This window comes from Marmota marmota, unplaced genomic scaffold, assembly GCF_001458135.2.
Source record: "Marmota marmota marmota unplaced genomic scaffold, marMar, whole genome shotgun sequence".
NCBI lineage: Eukaryota > Metazoa > Chordata > Mammalia > Rodentia > Sciuridae > Marmota > Marmota marmota.
This window is the reverse complement of record NW_026000093.1, coordinates 13,464,752-13,485,658: the sequence shown is the minus strand read 5'-3', so window position 1 is coordinate 13,485,658 and position 20,907 is coordinate 13,464,752. Positions and strand designations below refer to the sequence as shown.

The 20,907-nt window shown below is 37.8% G+C and overlaps 1 protein-coding gene across 3 annotated transcripts in view; it reads left to right on the top strand.

The window, feature by feature from the left end:
- Positions 1-18,603, top strand: part of Adhfe1 (alcohol dehydrogenase iron containing 1) — a 32,099-nt gene extending 13,496 nt beyond the window's left edge. For 2 of the 3 annotated variants that reach the window (XM_015485826.2, XM_048782985.1), the window contains exons 9-14: positions 1,261-1,413; positions 4,055-4,153; positions 6,864-6,942; positions 7,159-7,255; positions 10,143-10,321; positions 17,329-18,603. In XM_015485826.2, coding sequence (XP_015341312.1) covers positions 1,261-1,413; positions 4,055-4,153; positions 6,864-6,942; positions 7,159-7,255; positions 10,143-10,321; positions 17,329-17,412 — 691 coding nt within the window. In that variant the 3' untranslated portion in view covers positions 17,413-18,603. The remainder of the gene's footprint in view (positions 1-1,260; positions 1,414-4,054; positions 4,154-6,863; positions 6,943-7,158; positions 7,256-10,142; positions 10,322-17,328) is intronic. The other variant, XM_015485827.2, reaches the window with a different exon arrangement.
- The last annotated feature ends 2,304 nt before the right edge of the window (positions 18,604-20,907 follow it).

Genomic DNA, 20,907 nt, shown 5'->3' with positions numbered 1-20,907 from the left:
TCTCTCTCTCTCTCTCTCTCTCTCTCTCTCTCTCTCTCTCTCTCTCTCTCTCTCTTTCTCTTTATGGTGGTGGTGTACTGGGGATTGAACCCAGTTGAGCTACATTCCTCGCCCTTCTTATTTTTTATTTCAACATTGGGTCTTGCTAAATTGCCCAGACTAGCTTTGAACTTGCAGTCCTCCTTCCTCTCAGCCTCCCAAGTTGCTAGCTGTAGGCGTGTGCCACCATACCCAGGTATTATACTGTAATTTTTTTTCTGGTACTAGAGATTGAACTCAGAAATACTTTTACCACTGAGCTAATCCCCAGCCCTTGTTATTTACTTATTTTTATTTTGAGACATGTCTTACTAAACTGCTGAGGCAATCCTCCTGCCTCAGCCTCTTGAGTTCCTGGAATTAAAGGTGAGCACCACCACCACACCTGGCTGCATTGCACTCCTAATGAAGTCTGTATAACTATGACCCTCCTTTGGTAATATGATACTTGACCTATGCTAGGTATAAGATGGTGACTATCTTCTATGAAGAAGTCATTTTTTAGATTCAGTGTTTTTTTAATGACTCAATTATTCAATAATTTAGCACCATAAAGATATATTTATATTGGAAAAGAGTTATGTAATTTTTTTAAATTAAATTTATAATTTTTAGATATTTTATTGGTGCATTATATTTGTACATATTAGTTTCACTGTTACATATTTATATATGAAATAACATAATTTAGTCAATTTCATTCTGAGTTTATTTGTAATTGAAACACAAAAATTGCACATATTAATGGAGTACCATATCATGTTTTGTTACATGTACATACTGTGTAATTAGGTTAAACATATCTAGCTCCTCAAGCATTTATCAATTTTTAATGGCAAAAAAAAAATGTTCAAAATTCTTTCTTCTAGCTTTTTGAGATGTATAGTACACAATTACTATCTATAGTCACCCTACTGTGCAATAGCACACAAAAACTTCTTACTCCCTCTTACTCCTCACTGCAATTTAGTACCCATTGATCAATCAACCTTATATGTACTGGTCAAAAACATGTAGGGCTGCCAATGCAAATCTGTCTATATTAATTTCTGTGCTGTGCATTGACTGTCATGGACAGGAGGCTAACTGGTGGAATATGTTGTGATCTCAGTGCTAATGAACATATCCACAATGGAGAGAGTGCTGGTTTGCGATTGAATGTGGGAAAGAAGGAAGAAAGATAATGTGTTCATTTTGTGTATTTTAAATATTTCTCTTTAGCCACGCACTGGAGTCATACACTGCCCTTCCCTACCACATGCGGAGCCCCTGCCCTTCCAATCCCATCACGCGGCCAGCGTACCAGGGCAGCAACCCAATCAGTGACATTTGGGCAGTCCATGCACTGAGAATCGTTGCTAAGTACCTGAAAAGGTATGTCACCCTGAAGGAATAGAGATGGAGCATAAAAATACACTCCACCTTCGCATGAAACATGGGGTACCAGATATTGAAATATCCAGAGCTTATCTGTTCACCATTTCAGCCTATAGACGTGGAGAAGCACCAGACACCAGTGACCTCTGAAGAAATCCAGGTGATGGCAGGTGAAAACTGGATGCTTCAATCTGAAAAGGCAAAGGTTGCCAGGGGACGAATGGAAGCCCCTAATTTATGAAGATGCAGATAGAATAAATGGAGGTTTATTCTTCAAAGCCTCAAAACTGAAATTAGAATGAGGGGAGATGTTCTTGAAATTTGGCTCTTCAGGCAGAAATGAGAGCCTGCAGGTAGATGTTGGCTGAGCCCAAATCCAGGACTGAAACTACCCATTGAGTAAACTCTCATAAACTAAATTTAAGAAATATATATTTAGCGATTGCTGATCCAGGAGATATAAAAGGTTAAAAATATAAAAGGATTCCTAAAAAATTTTTGCAAGATTTAAGAATACAAATATAGTCCAGTGCAGTGGCATACACTTGTAGGCCCAATTATTGTGGAAACTGAAGCAGAAGGATCACCTGAGCCCAGGAGTTCAAGGCCAGCCTAAGCAAGACAGAGACACCCCATCTCTTAAAAAAAAAAAAATTAATTCAAAAATTTTAAAGAGGGCTGGGGATGTGGCTCAAGTGGTAGCGTGCTCGCCTAGCATGCGTGAGGCACTGGGTTCAATTCTCAGCACCACATAAAAATGGAATAAAGATATTGTGTCCACCTAAAAAAACTAAAAAATAAATATTAAAAAAATTTTTTAAAGAATACAAAAGCATTTATAGTCATAATCTATGAGAGAACAAATAGCAAAAGGCTCCTGAGAGAGCATAGATCTATGGTCATCCCTCTGAGCCCTTGGGGCATTGGTTTCAGGACCTTCTGGAACACCAAAATCTTCAGATGGTCAACTTCCTTTTATAAAATGGCTTAGTATTTGCATAGAACTGACACACAACCCCAAATATACTTTAACTCTTTCTCTATTACTCAAGATACCTGATATAATGTAAATACTATGTAAATAGTTATCATACTGTATTGCTTAGGGAGTAACAAGGAAAAAATCCATGTGAGTTCAGTTCAGATGCCGTTGTTTTTTTTCTCAGTATTTTCAATGAATGTTTGGTTGAATCTATGAATGTGGAACCCACAGAAGACTGACTGTACTTAAAAAATGAAAAATGATAACTGAGACATTAAGATATGCAAAGTCACACTCATTTTTGTACTTAACACATAATGGTGGGTAAGGAAACAGGCAGGTAACGCCTAGATATAGATGTGGTGCCCCTCTGGCCTTGATCTTAGAAGCTCCACTTAGAAAAAATGGCGACTTTTTTTTTTTTTTTTTTGGTAATAGGAGTTGAACCCAGGGTCACTTAATCACTAAGCCACATCCTTAGCCCTTTTTATTTTTTATTTTGAGACAGGGTCTTGCTAAGTTGCCGAGGCTAGCTTTGAACTTGCAGTCCTTCTGCCTCATCCTCCTCAGTCACTGGGATTACAGGCTTTGGAATACATTTTGTAGTAGAGCCCCCACCCCAGATGCAGGGAGGGACATGGAGCTGTTTCAGGCTCATGAGAGAACTACAGAGAAGCACAGCAGCATTGGTCTAGGTAGATAGCTAGAGAGCCAGTTTGTTTGACAGGGACTGAAGGGTCAACAGGGTCAACAGGGTCACAGATGGACAGAGGAAAGGCTGAAAGCCCCATCATCAGCTACTTCACCTTGTTGTTTGGAAAATAAGGAAGTTACACTGGGTTTGGGGAAGGAGGCACAAGTACCCAACTATTCCAAATAAAAGGAGAAAAGAAAGACTGGCACTTTTTTTGTTATAACAGGAACCCTCACTTAAGGCAAAATTGAGAAACACCAAGTAGAAGTGGTTCACTTGCCAGTCTTCCGGCTTCCTCCCTCGGGCAGGGTTTCCAAGCAATGTGTGCAGGAAGGCTGAGCTGAATCCCAACGGGTCTTTGAGAATTTGCTTTTCCATAATGGCACCAGGGATACCCAGAGCAAGCAAAGGCTTGGCCTACAATAATATCCCACATCCACAATAACAATATGAGGGTTGATGAGCAGTTTCCACAGGTACCAAAAGAGGTCCCCAGTGGGTCCAACTTGGGTCGGTGCCACAAGAAGAAGGATGACTGGGTGGGCTGGGGTTGGACTGCAGGCAGCCCAGGGCGACAGGCTCAAGGTGCATTCTGAGAATTCATTCAGGGCTGCTGTCAAGGTCATTGACAAATGAAGAAGAAGAATGAGTCTTAGGGCACTTTCCTAGAGCAACTCTCACAGTCCAAGTATCAGGGCTTGATATATCCCTTGGCACTTTTATATCACATGAGCAGCTGACAGCATATTTATTATGCTTTTGGTAAAACCATTGATGAGAAAATATGTTTCCCTTTGGTTTTCCTTTAAAAGACGAGATGTCGTTTGAATAATTTTCCTAATTTTTCTTCCTACCAAGTAGCATTTCTAGCCCCCACCTCCATCTTTTCCTAAGGCAGCTCTTTATTCAGTAGGAAATGCCAATGTTGATGTGTTGTTGTTCAATATTTATATAATTCACAGGGCTGTCAGAAATCCTGATGATCTTGAAGCAAGGTCTAATATGCACTTGGCAAGCACTTTTGCTGGCATTGGCTTTGGAAATGCCGGTGTTCATCTGTGGTGAGTGAATATGAGATTGTATTTCTTTACTCAAACCATTTCTTCTAAAAACAAATATTTATAATTTAGGACTACTGGTAAAATTTAAATATGCTGTAGAATGAAAAAATTTAATTTAAAGTCCCTAAGTAGTCTCTTCATTTGAAATCAATTTTATTGGGTCACAGTTTTTTTTTAATAACAGTTTTTAAAGATATAACAGATACATCATACAATTCATCCATTTAGAGTGTACAATTCAATGATTTTTAGTATATAAACAGAGTTCTGCAACCATCAATTTTAGAACATCTTGTCCCAAAAGAAATCCCAGACCCCTCAGCTGTCACCCAACAATCCCCCTACCTCCCTACTATTAAGAGGATACTGATCTACTTTTTCTATATAGAGATTTACCTATTCTCTATTCAATATGATTCTACTTTCTATATCTATAGATTTCTCTATTCTGTATGATTTAATTTATATGGTCTTTTGTATCCCAGCTTGTTTTAATTAGCATAATATTCCAAGGTTCAGCCGTGTATCAGCATTTCATTCTTTTTATTGCCAAATAACATTCCGTTTGGCAGATATACCACATTTTATTTATCCATTCACCAGCTGATGGAGTTTGGATTGTTATGATTTGGGGCTATGATAAATAATGTTGCTGTGAACATTCCTGTACCAGTTTTTGTGTATACATATTTTCATTTCTCTTATTTTATACATGGGAATGCAATTGTGGGATCGTATGGTAATTCTGTGTTTCAATTTATGAGAAACTTCCAGACTGCACTGTTTTACATCCCCACCAAAAGTGGATCAGGGTTCTGATTTCTCCATAGCCTTGCCATGTGTCATAGATTCTTAAAATCTCAAATGCAGGATGCTTCCCCTAATCACTTATTTAAAAAAAGAGAGAGAGAGAGAGAGAGATCAGAATCTTGTCAATAGCCCAGAAATGATCTGTTTTATAGGAACTTTATTGATATGTTGCTTTAAAATTGAAAAACAGTGAACACTGAGAACAAAAAAATGGACCTTTGCTAGGGTAAATGTAAGGAAATAGTCATCATCAAACTCTGCTGCTAATGAGAACATAATCTTGGTGTAACCATAACTTGGTTCAAACCTTTTCAAAAATCAAGTGAACTTTTGTACCCAGAGCCAGAAAAATATTTATACCTCTTAACCAACTAAATCACTACTAGGAATCTAGCCTAAAGAAATATCCATGATATGAGCCACAAATTTCTTTGTAAGAATGTTCACCTAGGTGTTATTTTTTTTAATTTCACATCTGCTGTATAATAAATTTCATAACAATTGCTTATGGATACAAAAAGGATATTGTGTTATTTATAATTGAAAATTTTTAGTGCAACCTAATTCCAATAATTAATGGTTAACTAAAGTATAATACTTTAAGAATAAAATCAGGCCCAAAAAAAGAAAGAAAGAAAGAAAAAAATAAAGCCATTAAAAATAATGTTTTTGAACATATTTATATGGGAAATGTTTAAAAAGACTATTAAGTAGCAAAAGCAATGCATAAAACTATGTGCACAATAAAATTATAATTAAACATGCATAAAATGACTAGAAGGAAATAGGACTACATAGGACTACCAATAGTTTTTGTCTTCTACAAAGAACATAGGCAACTGTTAAAATAAAAGCAACATTTTGTATATTGATAAAAAGTTACCTTTGAGACCTACATGAATCCTATTATATCACAAAAACACACCAGGCAATCATTTTCTGAGCCTACGACAGGTAAAACACATTTCAAAGTACCAACAACTCAGATAATCAATAACTTCCGGTTCATTTCATGAAGGATGGGCTAGGAGCACTCTTTTCCCTTTCATAAATATTCGTATAGTTCACCAAAATAATTCTTGCCGTGAAATGTAAATAAGCGAAAAGTCATCCAATAATCCATTTTTTAAAAAATATTTATTTTTTATTTGTAGTTGGACACAATATCTTTATTTTATTCACTTATTTTTATGTGGTGCTGAGGATGGAACCCAGGGTCTCATACATCTGAGGCGAGCATTCTACCGCTGAGCCACAACCCAGCCCCCAATAATCCATTAAAAAAAAAAACTACAGATCATTTTACTCATGAAAACATTTCATTTTTACCAAATTAATTGTAAATATACTAACTTGTCACAATATTTATCTTCTGAATCATTTAGTATACTATAACATCTTCCTATTTGTTCACTAAGAATCCAAGAGGATATAAAGATTTTCAGTAAAAACAAAAACTATGATGGTTTTTCTTGATGACAAACTAAGTCTAAACAAATCCTTAAGTTAGAATGTAAGCAAGACAAATCAGTTGAACTAACAACCTCTCAGACTAGACTAACACATTATGATTCAATGCCCTTGGAAAGGAATGGCATTGAAAGGATCTATCAGTTACTGGAAGGATAAATCCCTGGTAGTCCAGCTTGCATGTTGTTGAATGGCCTACAATTCTACGATCGTAGAATTTGAATTTGATTGTCGAATTTGAACATTTCACAAGTTTTATTAATGAATACACTGAACTTGGAGTGAATCACAGTGGTCCTTACATCCAAGAAAAAAAGAATATATATCTCTGTGTGAAGGGCCCCCCCCCATAAGAGTGTCTTTGTGTAATTGATATGAATTCTGATATTTGTATGTCAACTTAAGCATCTTTTTTTTTTTTCTTTTCTAGCCATGGAATGTCCTACCCAATTTCAGGTTTAGTGAAGACATATAAAGCAAAAGATTACAATGTGGATCACCCACTGGTGGTAAAAATAATTAATAAAAATTATTTTATTAAATCTTATATTCCTCACAATTTCCTGGAGGTTGAATCCAGAGCATCATGCATGCAACCCCTGAGATCTCTATCACTGAGCTATACCTCCCAACCCATATTTGTCAATTCTTGACTGCATGGAATATAGGTTAAAGTAATACCCGGAGAATGCAGGAGGAAGAACGGTTTTACTGTCTCTCCACAGCCCCATGGCCTTTCTGTGGTTCTCACATCCCCAGCAGTGTTCACGTTCACAGCCCAGATGTTTCCAGAGCGGCACCTGGAGACAGCAGAAATATTGGGTATGAACCATTACTCATAAATCTGTGACCCACACAGGTGGAGCATTTCCTAGGATTGCTTCTGAAGGTAACCATAAAGAATAATGCCAAAATATGTTGCTTTGGAGTGGCTTAAAAAAATATCAGTGACTTGTTCAAAGCCCTATGTAAGCACTAAAATACCATAATTTTTTTGTTTCTAAGAGTCTGATAAGAATGAAACAGAACCAAATATTGATTATTTTAAATTTGTAGTAATATTATTTTCTCTGCTTTCATGCTCAAGGAAAGTTTAACTCTGTACCTACTATTAATTTATAGTTGGTTTTTGCCAAGTGGAATTGATAGTAAAATGAATCTAAATCTGGAAGCAAGAATAAATTCCCAATCACAGTGAATCTGAATGAGAAACTTTATTAAAAAGATCCCGAATGAACTGTTCGCCATACTTTAGAATAAATCAGATCTATTATAAGACATTCACAGTCCCTTCTTAATCTTACCAGAAATAAAAATTATATTCCGATAGCTGTAGTAGAAAGGAAAATGTTGGTGTTTTTCTGACATGAGAACTCTTTTAAGCAGACTCGAGTATTTGATTAATTTGCAAACCACCTTATTCCCCTGCTCAGGTTTAGGGTGGGGAAGGAAAGGCTAAAAAGAAAACTTCATTATGCTGCTGGAGCTCCAGCCGTTGGAGAGAGACTGTTTCCAAGGAGGTGGGAATGACCGCAGACATCCTCTGCAAGCTCGGCTTCCCCTTCACTCCCCTCACACACTTACCCATTTGTGCTCAGAGTTCCAGGGGCTGTGCTGAGCATATTAATGTCTGCCTCCTAGGACCCAGAGCCAGCCCCAGGCTTGATTTCCAGCATATGCTGTGAGAACATGCCACCAACTTTATGAAGATCTTGTGTCCCCTTTCCCTTTTAGAAGGGAGATGTCCTTCAGCCTCAGGCTGGGACACAGTTGCCTTTGTAAATATGCAAACAGTACAAATGGTTGAAATAAGGGAGCAAATCACAGATTGCATTCATGGAAAAATGGGAAAAATATTAGAGAACTTAAAGTGCACATTCCACACAACCACCAACATTACTGAGAAAGCCCTTCCTCTGTTAGACAAGATCCAGGCTAGAAGAACCCATGGGTTTTTCTCCTCCTTACACAGGAAATTTTCATATTAGTCCCATATTTGGCCATTAAATATTTTGATTTTCTATGTAATCTCAGATTTTCTTAGGTTTAGGACAATGGATTATCTTTCTTACCCCCCTTTGCCCCCCCCCACACCTCTTTCTCGCCTCTCTCTTTTTCCTAAAAACACTTCATAGGAAAACCCAGAGATTTTGATGGTGTGTTTTATGGCAGCCATCCTAGAACATAAAAACATCACAAATGGGATGGGGCTGGGGTTGTGGCTCAGTGGTAGAGCGTACGCTTTGCACATGTGAGGCACTGGGTTTGTTCCTCAGCACCACATAAAAAATAAAATAAAGGTATTGTGTCCATCTACAACTTAAAAATATTTTTTAAAAAAAAATCACAAACCCTGCATTGAATGTCACCTCTCCCTAATCCATGTTTTAGCTGCTGCTCTCCTGGTTCAATTTACCCCATTCCCTAGATTAATAAAACTGTTCTCACTTCATAGAAAGGAAAGCTTAAACTGATTTAATAATATGCTCCAACATGTAGGTGAACAGAACGTTCTAGTCTCCTTCAGAGGCACTTTGGATAAACTTCATGCAGTGCTGCCTTCTGTTCACAGAGTGCTTTGCTTCTTGGCAGTGAAGGTGTCCATTCAAAAGATGGGGAACAAGGCAGGTGCTTCCTCTGGGAATTTTCACCCTCCAGGTGGACAGAACCCATGGCTCTTCCAGACTTACATCTCTAGGATTATAAGTATTAATTATTAATTATGTAAAAACTTTGTCCTTACAAATCTCCAAACCTTGGCAACCTTCTTACCTCTTCACTGTTATCATTAATACCTATACATGAAGCAGGGTTTTCTGAGAGGCTTCATGTTCTTGCTTCTGCCCAGTTGGTACTGTAATATTTATTAAAAGGAAACTTCCCTGCCCTTTGGCAACAAAGACAAAAATAAGAAGAAAGTTTCTAGCTATAAAAAGGAAATATTTCCCTCCCTGGTCACTGTTACACATTTTTGTTATACTATTTTCTTCCTTTTTGGCAATTAATGTGGGAGTTTTGGTACTTTTATATCCTTGTCTCACAAGGCTTTTACGAAGGGTCCCTTCCTCCTCCTTCTCCTCCTCCCTCTCCTCCTCCCTCTTCCCCCCTCTTTTCCCCCCTCTTTCTACTCCCCCCCCCATGGTGTGTGTGTGTGTGTGTGTGTTACTAGAGATTTAACCCAGGGCCCTGCACATGCTAGGCAAGTGCTCAACCATTGAGCCACATCCCCAGTTCCAGGTCTTGACTTTTTTTAAGATGTTGCATGAGAAAAGACATGAAACATGCACACCTCTAGATGTCAGCAAATTCCAAGCCTTGAAAATCACATAAGCTGTGTTTCACCTACAAATGCTCCTTCCTCCTCCCCAAGTACCAGACTTCTTTTCTGGTTTCCTTTCTGTAGCTTTCTTTATTGCTTCTGTACCTCTTTCCCACCACCCAAAGGCTGAGCAGGTAGGAATTGACAGTTCCTTAGAAATGTGAGAGTCAATTTAAGAGCCCTGGCAGACTTTTTTTCTTGCAGAGGCCCTGGGCTTCTCAGTCTTGCCTTGCCAACACGTTTTCTGTGGGGTTGATCATTGACCATTGAGCCACCTTGAGGGAGGCACAGTGATGCCCTCATCCTTGGCATTTGGAAATGGATAAGAGTACACATGTTGTATCTGACTGATCTTGTGCCTTCCTCTCCGCCTACACCCTCTCTCCCCAGTGTGCATTTTGTGTCTTCTAGGAGCGGACATTCGCACTGCCAAGATCCAAGATGCTGGGCCTGTATTGGCAGATGCACTCCGGAAATTCTTATTTGATTTAAATGTTGATGATGGCCTCGCTGCCATTGGTTACTCCAAGGCCGACATCCCTGCATTAGTGAAAGGAACGTTGCCCCAGGTAAGAGGCACAGCATGGTCCTCACTCCTGCTAAGAAGCACAGAGCTTCCAGAAAAATATGCTTCATTTGGGGTGGGTTAGGGGGAGATAGAGACATAGGGTTCTGCAGCTGGTCTCAGGTTTCCTCCACAGCAGTTCTCCATTGGGAAGGGGCCCAGGCTCCTTTGCCTTTATGTTATTCCATAGAAGTGTGGTTTAGGTGAGGATTTTATGGTAAAACTGAAAGGATTCTTTATGGAAATTTGAGGGGACAACAACCCAAATCAACCCTGAACTAAGGCAAAATTTCCCTATTTCTGTTCTTTTAAGATTCCCCTGTAAAATAGCACAAAGCTGTTCAAAAGGACTGCTGATGTTATTTTCCATTATAAAGAGTGACAAATTCCTACTATTTTGTGACAAATGAGCACGCCATTTAAGTTGAAACTATTACAAAATTGCTTTGGAATGAATTTGGAAGATTGTATATTTTATACAAATGTTATTTTCTCTGGGTCTTATTTCATTTACTTAAACTTTGCTAAAGAATATCAAGTGAGCTGCAGTTCTTTATTTGGCAGAATCATATAGATGTATTAACTTCCCTCTCCCAAGAATCTCATGAAGAGAGTTGATCCTTTGTTGGAACTCTCAAGCTGATACATCAGATGCTAATGGGCCAAGACTCTGTTCATTGCAATTCATCACCAAGTAGAGAGCTCAGAGCCATGAGAGCTTGGTTGGTGGGCCACACGGTGTTCACCATGCCTGGAATTATATGGCAAGACAGGGATCATTTTAATATTGTGGGTCTCTTCTGTCCAAAGTTAAGGCATTTGTGGGCCTCTCCCTGACCTTGAAACAAAGCTAAATCTGGAATATCCTGCTTGGCATCCTGCATACTATAAGTAGCAGTGCTCTTTTCCCTCTTACTCCAGGTAGTAAAGACTTTGAACTAACTGCTTCATCCCCATGTATCAGTGTGTAGAATGTTGACAGTCTCACCACTCACGTAAGATATTTGTATAGATCTGGCTCACTGGCTCATATTTCCACCAGGAGCCATGTAGGCAATCAACAAAGTCATTTAATACAACAGGAAGTAGTGGGGACTTTGGTAAACTGGAAAGCATGTGACCCATCTAATTGGGTGAACAGCTATTCTGCAATTCTTATCACCAAGCAGAAATTCAGGTCCTTCTATTGGTAGAACTTCCAATTTCAAGAAAAATAAGCAATCCAGATGTTCCTACTGAGTTTGCCCTGGTTTCCCTATGTACAAATGAATCATAGACCATGAGCCACCAGTTTCCCAGATTTAGATTAAAGTCCAGTGAATCCAGTTGTATCTAAAAATATAAATGATGGGCTGCGGTTGTGGCTCAGTGGCAGAGTGCTTGCCTCACATGTGTGGGGCACTGGGTTTGATTCTCAGCACCGAATATAAATTTAAAAAGATAAATATCCATCAACAACTAAAAAATAGTTTAAAATAATGAAAAAAATAAAAATAAAATATAATTGAATGTAAAAAAAAAAAGTGTAGCGCAGCCCTGAGCCATCCTATGAATTCTTAGTTCTAACTCATAAGTCCAAGAGACAAAATAGCCAAAAGATAAGACCTTGTGAGGCCATCACAATTACTTTATCCAAACTTACTAGACTATAAGTTCCATAAGGGCAGGACTTTAGCTCCTAGCACAACCTAAAAAACATGCTAAATAAACACATACCTGCAGACCCTTCCTCTTACAGCCTCTGTCCAGATGAGCTAAGTGGCTAGGTGGTAGTAACTTTTTGAGATGTTTCCTCAGATTGACTAACTAGGACTCAGCCAAAGTCAGGGGTACCATGAAGGCCTGTCCAGGGACACCACAGACTGAGTGGTCTTCCTGATTTTAATAGCACAGTCTCAGTAACACTATCTATTCTGCAAGGGCCCTCTATAAAGTTATGCTTGTTTAACCCAGGACAGTATTCAAAAATGTGTTTGTCTGCTTCCAAGAATGGTATCTATGATTTTTAGATGAAACTGTATAGTATTCTTAGCCATTTAATAGCTGGTGACAGTGCACTTCCCCTCCATCAACACACATTGGCAAGTTTTCACTGTTCTAATTCTACTGTGCTCAGACCTTCACTTTCAAGAGCTATTCCAGACTATAACATTTAGTCTGGAAACATTGGAGACCATCCACTAAAATAGTAAGTTAATTAGGTATTATTCTGGATGCCTTCATGTACATGTCATAGAGAGAAATCATAGAAGCAAAACCTTAATTAGACAAAATGAATTTCTTAGTTTCACAAAAGATGGGAGGTAAATGCAATCTTTTGAATGTAAGTCATGTCACAAAGTAGGAAGCCAGATTTCCCTTGATCTGTTTTCATAAAGCAGCCCCAAGGTGTATACTGCCTTTCCCCCTTTGATCATGTTTGCATGATTAGGAGAAACAGTTGAAGTTAATTAACTAGCACTGGTTCCATTTTGGAGTCAATGGGATAGATATATGCACATATTCATAGACTCCTAGGACTTTAAAGGGGATCTTAGAAATGAGCTTGTCTATTCTGCAGATGAAGAATGACTGTGGGGTTTTGTTTTATTTTGCATTTTGGCAGCAGTGAACATTTTACAGAGAGGTTATTGCAACTTCAGAATTTTACACGCCTAGTAAACCGATCTTCACTTTTTAGTGTCTACGGGATTTAAGGCAGGGAGGAGGATAGACTAGTCCCTTAAAGGACATTGCCAGAGAGTTTATTTCATAGAGTCGATGTTTGATAAAGGTTCTTTTATGTTCAGCAACCAGGGACCAGTTTTCTCTGGAAGGAACAACCAGGCCTGTATTCTTGACCAAACACCACAGCCCTTACTGGTGGCAGCAAATAGTGGCCCTGTGTACAGAGGCTTCCAACTGCCGTAGCTAGGCTGCAAGGAGAGCAGGCAAAAATAAATTAATCTTCCAAGATGAATTTCTGAAACCCCTGGAAAGAAACATTTACATTTCAAATCAAAACATTTCATTACTGAGGAGAGCTGCCTACCCGAATGAGCACTTCCACTCCCTGGTAGACAGGGCAGCTGAAATGTTGTTATTTTATGAATGTGCTAAAAGTAGAAGTCTGAATTTACTTCGGTGCCCATGTTAATCAGTTGTTCTTGGTCTTACATGTCTATAAATAACCGCACGTTGCTTAACACGTCTTCATTCTGAGTTTAGCTTTCATATGGCAGAGCTGATTTGTCTAGCGAGACATCACAAACTTTGTCTTTGCCCGCATTTAACCACTCTCTGGGGGCTAGAGATATGAAAGAGCAATTCTGCTTAGGCATGGCCCCAGGTCCTTCTAAGAGTCCTGAACTGTGTGACTAAAGATAAACCCAGATTGTGTAAAGGGACTTTGAGCTTATCAGATAAGACTCATTATAACAGAGTAATGTGGAGATAATCATCGTATGTGGCCATAGAAAATGCTGAACTTCTGCTCTCAACCCTGCTGTAAACATAGATAGATGATAGATAGAAGAACCATGAACAAGCCTTTGCCTTGCTGTGGATTTTCAAAATTCCTTAGGGTCTCTGGAGGATCTGCTGGGATGTAAAATTTTGCTTTTGCCTCACTCATATTCATCAATATTGTCCCTCACCTTTTTCCAAATATCCATCCATTCATCCATCCTTTTTATTTTCAATTATTTTTAATTGTGGACACATGTACATAAAACATAAAATTTACCATTCTAATTAATTTTACACATATAACTCAGTGCTATTAAGTATATTCAGTGTTATACAGCCAAACATTTCCAGAACTTTCTTTTATCATCCCAAATAGCCATACATCCCTTAAACAACAATTCCCCCTTCTCCCAGCCTTTGGTAACTTCTATTCTACCTTCTATCTCTGAATTTGCCTATTCTAGGTACCTCATTTAAGTAGAATTTCACAATATTTTTCCTTTTGTGACTGACTTATTTCATTTATCATAATGTCTTCACTGTTCATGCATGTTATAGCATGTGTCAGAATTTCATTCCTGCTCATGTCTGAATAATATTTCATTGTATAGGCACATCCCATTTTGTTTATCCATTCACATGTTGATGGACATGGGTTGTGTCCATCTTTTGGCCATTATGAATAATGCTATGAACATTGATGTGTAGTTGTCTATTTGAGTCCCTGCTTTCTTTTGAGTATAAACCTAGGAGTAGAATTAGACCGTATAGTAATTCTACGTTTAACTTTTTGAGGAATTGATAAACTGTTTTCCATAGTGGCTGAATCATTTTATATTTTCATTAACAATACATGCAGTTCCAATTTCTCCACCTCTCCATCAACACTCCTTATTTTCCATTTTATAATAGTTCATCTCAATAGGTGTGAAGTGGTATCTAGTTAAGGCTTTGATTTGTGTTTCCCTGATGATTAATAATACTGAGCATGTTGTCATGCATTTACTAGCTATTTATTTTCTTTGGAGAAATATTTATTCAAGTTATTTGCTCATTTTTGAATTGAGTGGTTTAGGGTTTTGTTGTTGTTACTGTTGTTGAATTGTAGAAATCATTTTTAAATTCTGGACATTTATCCCTGATCAGATATATGATTGCAAATATTTTCTCCTGTTTTGTGAGTTATCTTTATCCCTCTTGTTAGTATCTTGATGCACAAAAGTTTTAAATTTTTATCTAGTCCAGATTGTCTGGTTTTTCCCTTATTGCCTGTGTTTTTCATCTCATATCCAAAATATCTTTGCCAATTCCAAGGTCATGAAGTTCTCCCCCTTTGTATTCTTCTAAGAGTTTTAAGGTTTGTGCTCTTATTTCTGGGGTTTAGACCCATTTGGAGTTGATATTTTAAAAAAATTTTTTTAGTTGCAGAGGGACATAATACCTTTATTTTATTTATTTATTTTTATGTGGTAATACTCAGCTCAAACCCAGTGCCTCACACACTTTAAGCAAGCATTCTACCACTGAGTCACAACCCCAGCCCTGAGTTGATTTTTTAACGTTTCCTTCTTTCCTTTTCTTTTTTTAAAATTTTTTTAGTTGTAGATGGACACACAATATCTTTATTTATTTTTATGTGGAGCTGAGGATGGAACCCAGTGTCCCACACATTCGAGGCAAGTACTTTACCACTGAGCTGTAGCCCCAGCCCTCCTTCTTTCTTTTTATCTTTCTTTTCTTTTTTTAAATATTTTTTTAGTTGTAGTTGGACACAATACCTTTATTCTATTTATTTATTTTTATGTGGTGCTGAGGATAGAACCCAGCACCTCACACATGCTAGGCGAGCGCTCTACCGCTGAGCCACAGCCACAGCCCCTCATCTTTCTTTTAACTGAAAAATACTCTTTGATATCTACCATATATCATGCATTGTTTGGGATACAGCAAAGAGGAAAATAAAGTCCCTTTCTTCCTTCCTGGATCTTATGTTCTAGTGAGGGGGGAGACAGACAATGAACATCTATAAATAAGATATAAACAAAATAATTTCAGATAGTGATTAATGATGTGAAGGAAAAACCTGGATGATGAGACAGAGAGTAACCTTGCAGGGATGATGTGGTGGGAACCCCAGCAAGGTAATGAAGTCTTTTGTGAGAAGTCCTCTGCTTGGTGGCAGCTACATGAAGCTCTGCAGGCAGAGGGGAAAGCCAAACATTTAAAAGGAACAGTGGGACCAAGTGAGATGAGACAATGGGAGAGGAGAGAGCTGGGGTGAGAAGCAAGACCAGGCTAGGGCAGCATCAGAGATTATAATTTTGCACTAATCACAACAAGGAGATTATCCAAGAGTTTTAAGCACTGGGATGGTGTGATAAGATTTAAAAGGGGGAGGGGGGCATCATTAGGGCCGCTTTGGAGAAAATTACCTCTAGGGGGCGATAGTGGAGCAAAAGTGGAAAAGGCTGTCAGGCAGCACAGGCGCATAATGGTGTCTGCAACAGGAGGTGAGAAGTGCTCTAGATTGGGGATTCATTTCGGACGTAGGTCAAACAGATTTGCTGATGGGTTGAACCTGCAGAGCAAGGAAAAGAGAACTCACGGCTAGCTCCTAAGTTTTCATCTGAGCTACTGGGTGTCATTTCTGAGTTGAAAAATGGGAGGGGTAGGCCGACTCTGGTCTTGTACATATAACCTTTGAGATGTCAATATCTCCCCTCCCCACCATCTTCATTAACTCAACAAGTAACTCTTGAGCATCTACTTTCTGTGTGTCAAGTGTTCTGGTCACCACTAGGGTGTAGAGCAGTGAACACAACTGAGCTCTCCCCATAATGAGCCTCCCTGTTTACCAGGTATGCTCCCGTGAAAGTGGGAGCCCCTTACTCATTTAGACCACATAGTAGTCATCATACCTTCTAGTCCCCTATCCCAGAGGGATAAATACCACTGAAGGAGTAAAAATAGCCATAGGATGTGCAGGCTGTTTGCTGACTTGACTCATAATAATCATTGAAAAACTGGGCAAATCACTAAACTAGTTTGGGAAAGGAGAGGTAAAACGTTAGTTTATAGGAATAAAGAAATCGCTTGTTGCACACAGCCTGATGGCTCATGTCCTACAGAATTTCTTTTGAATATACCTTAAGTCCATGTTGCAAAATATATGGTCTTAGAAGTCAAGGACAAATAGTTTTGTTTTCTTTAGCAGCACTCTCTGTGCCTGGGACAGGACTCTCTGCCCTTGGAGAATTGGCAGAGGTTGTTGACAGACCCGGTTTGGTTGTTAGAGAAGGTGTTTTCTGTATGACTGGTTTGATTTTATACATTTGTCCAGGGCAGAAGGCAAGGGGCAATAGCTTTTGAAAGCTCCTTGGGAAAGAGGCATGACTTGATAAGCCTCTGAGTTGGTAATTAGCTAATACACAGCATACAAGAAATGGTTTTAAAGATATGACTATTATCAAATCATTCTTTCTTAAGACTACGTTAATGTACATAACAAGTAACTTTTACAGTCTTTTGCAAGCCCTGAGTAACTCCTTTTATTTACTGTTTCAGGAAAGGGTCACCAAGCTTGCACCCCGTCCCCAGTCAGAAGAGGATCTATCTGCTCTGTTTGAAGCATCAATGAAACTGTACTAGTTGCCATTTTAATTGAAAGAATTGCCAGCATCCACTGTAGTTCTGAGAACAGAAGTTGACCTGGCTAGAGAATTGTCTTTTCATCTCCACACATAACTTACTTGCTACAGTTTGAATGTAATAGATATAAATTTATCCTAGGAGATTCCCTGATGTTCAAGCTATTTCCATAAAATAAGCTAGACAAATGCTCACTATGTCAGACCCGTGGGCCAGACTTCAGGTGTTAGTGTTCTTGTGCCAACTCCACAGAATACTCTGCCTCTATTCCATGTGTCAAATGGGCAAAAACTCAGTATTTTAAAAATATGTAAATGTACTTATGCTGTGCACAGTACCTGCATGCCTAGAAGTTTATCCTATAGAAAGACTAGCACAAGGGGCAGGGTCTATAGCTCAGTGGTAGAGCACTTGCCTAGTATATGTGAAGCACTAGGTTCAATCCTTAGCACCACATAAAAATAAATAAAATAAAGGCATTCTGTCCATTTACAACTATAAAAAATTTTTTTAAATACTAGCACAAGTCTATAAAGAAATATGATGAGGTGTTTCTGGAAAGATTTTTTAAAATATATTAATTTATTTTTACATGGTGCTGAGGATCGAACCTAGTTCCTCACACATGTGAGGCAGGCGCTCTACCACTGAGCTACAGCCCCAGCCCCTGGAAAGATTTTTTTTGAGTAACAAAAACCGAAACAATCTATATATTCATTAAGCTACATGGTAGTCATCACATCTTCTAGTCCCCTACCCCAGAAGGATAACAGACCACTAAGGAAGTATAAATAGCCACAGGAAGTGCAGGCTGTCTTTGCTGACTTGACTCACAACATTTTTTAAAAAATCAAGCAAATCACTAAATTGGTTTAGAAAATGAGAGATAATTAATAGTATATAGATTAATAAATCATTAATCATATATATATGATCAACCAATAAATCATTAATAGTATACAGATGAATAAACCATAATGTATTTAAGCAGTGGAGTATTATGGTATTATTATAAGAATGAAATAAATCTGTTGGAAATATGTCTATTTTATAACGAATGTTGGAAAAAACAAGTTGTAGAAAAATTAAACTTTGGTATAATGTGATTTGTACTTTTTCAACTATATGTAAACACATGTCTACATGTAGAAAAGACGCACATGAAAATATTAAAAGTTATCATTGGAAAAATTTGGAGTATAGAGAAAATGTTTATATTTTATAAGCATCTATATTGCTTGGATTTGTTAAAACAAGAGATTTTCTAATTTTTAAAAAAGGAGAAAGAAGGGATAGAGGTGTAACTCAATGGTAGTGCCCAAGGTAAGCATAAGACTTTACCAACAAATTTCATCTACACCTTGCAGAATAAATCTAGCTAAAGTTCTTTCTAGCTTTTCAAGAAAAATCATTGAGTATGACATGAGAAGTTGTATGTGAATGAGGCAGAAAATAGAAAACTCTTTGCTAATCTGAGATCCTTAGGAAACTTTAGTAAAGGTTGTTAATGAATGTCTCAAAATATATGTGGCATAGCAAAAATATATGTATGTATATGTATAGTGCATATTATATACATATACACATATATAACTTTATATATACATAGATATTTACATGTTTTTCCCTCCCCCGCCAAAAAAAAAGGATCCAGATGAATTAAAGAATTCCTAAAATACAGTTATCCCACTATATCCTTAAAAGATTGGTTCCAGAACTCCACACAGATAGCAAACTCTGTAAATACTCAAGTCCCTTATATAAAATGACACAGTACTTGTATATATCCTATGCACATCCTCCCATACACCTAACACAATGTAAATGCTATGTAAGTGCTTGATCTGCTGTATTGTTCAGGGAATAATGACAAGGGGATTATGTGTATCGATGTTCAGCACAATCATTATAGGCCTAACTTCATAGTACACAAACAAGAATCAGAAAAAATTCCAACAACTATTGCAGGAGAGAGACTGAGGATCTATGAACCAGAAGGAGGCTACAGAAGGGTGTGTCTACATACCATTCACTAAATTCAGTGTATGGTTCAGTGTGCAGCAAATTCAAGTTTTTCTCTTTATAATTTTCTGAAATATTTCCCCTCAATGTTTTCAATCTGCAGTTGGTCGAATTATGGATGTGGAACCCCCAGAAAAAGAGAGCTGACTGTATATTCTGCAACGTGATATGACATCATTAGGAAAATATTAGACTAAGGGTCAATGGCCTTGAGTTTTGCCCCAGTCTTATCTGAGTCTTACTTTATTCAACCAAAGCTTCTCCCAGCTTGAAAATACTATGACTAGATCTTCTAGAGTACCTATTCCTAAAGGTGAGATTTTGAATTGAGGGAATTTAATGTAAAATAATTCGAGATGTAGAAATGAATTCTGTGTCTCACTGAATGTTTGATTCGTTTCCTAACATTTGCCAGATGTCTAAATGTGACTCACCAAAAGGAGTGTTTGGTATTCATATTGACGATGACTCTGTAGAGGAAGAATTTAAAGGTCAAGCATGAAGAAACAGATTTAAGAGGCCTTAATGTTTTTTTTTTTCTCTTGATACCCATCATTTTGGTCCTTATAGTTTGAAAATATTTGTTCTTTTCTTTTTGTGTGGTACTGGAGATTGAACCCAGAGCTTTGCACATGCTAGGCAGGCGCTTTACCACTGAGCTATATCCTCAGCCTATAATTTAAAAATATGAAAAATGTGCTTTGTGATTTACCATTTATTTTTAGGGTGAGATAGGCTACTAGGCCTATTTATGTAAACCAAACATTTTCATATTGCACAGACAACAATTAAGTGCATCTTCCTAGTTTCAAATCCCATTTTTCTACTGATTTCCTTTTTTAAAAAAATACTTCCTTTTTAGTTGTAGTTGGACACAATACCTTTATTTTACTTATTTATTTTTATGTCATGCTAAGAATCAAACCCAGCACCTCACACATGCTAGGCAAGTACTCTACCTTTCCTTTTTAAAAAACATTCTTAACAAGCCACAACTCCACTTATATGAATTAATTCAAGGCAAGAAAAAATTTTAAAATTATATTCAAGAGTTTTATGATACTACTTTCATAGAACTATCATACATGGCAGCATTTTCACTTAAAATGTGTACACATTCAGCCAGATGTGGTGGCAATGCCTGTAATCCCAGCAACTCAGGAGGCTGAGCCAGGAAGAACACAAGTTTGAAGCCAGCCTCAGCAACTCAGTGACTTAGCAAGACCAAATATATACACACATACATCCCTGATTTATTTTGTGATATAAAACACTAATTTGTTCCAAGTAGGCCATGTTTCTATGATTTATTGTCAAGTGTCACAATAAATAGCTGTCACATTATTTTGCCCTCCTGTCTCTTCTCCCTGCATAGAAAGGGCTGTGTTGGACTTGGCATTATTTGAGTAGCTGTGGACACAGCTGTGGGGTATTTTCAAGTGGTCAATGAAGTAAGGCTGCTCTTGTAAAAGA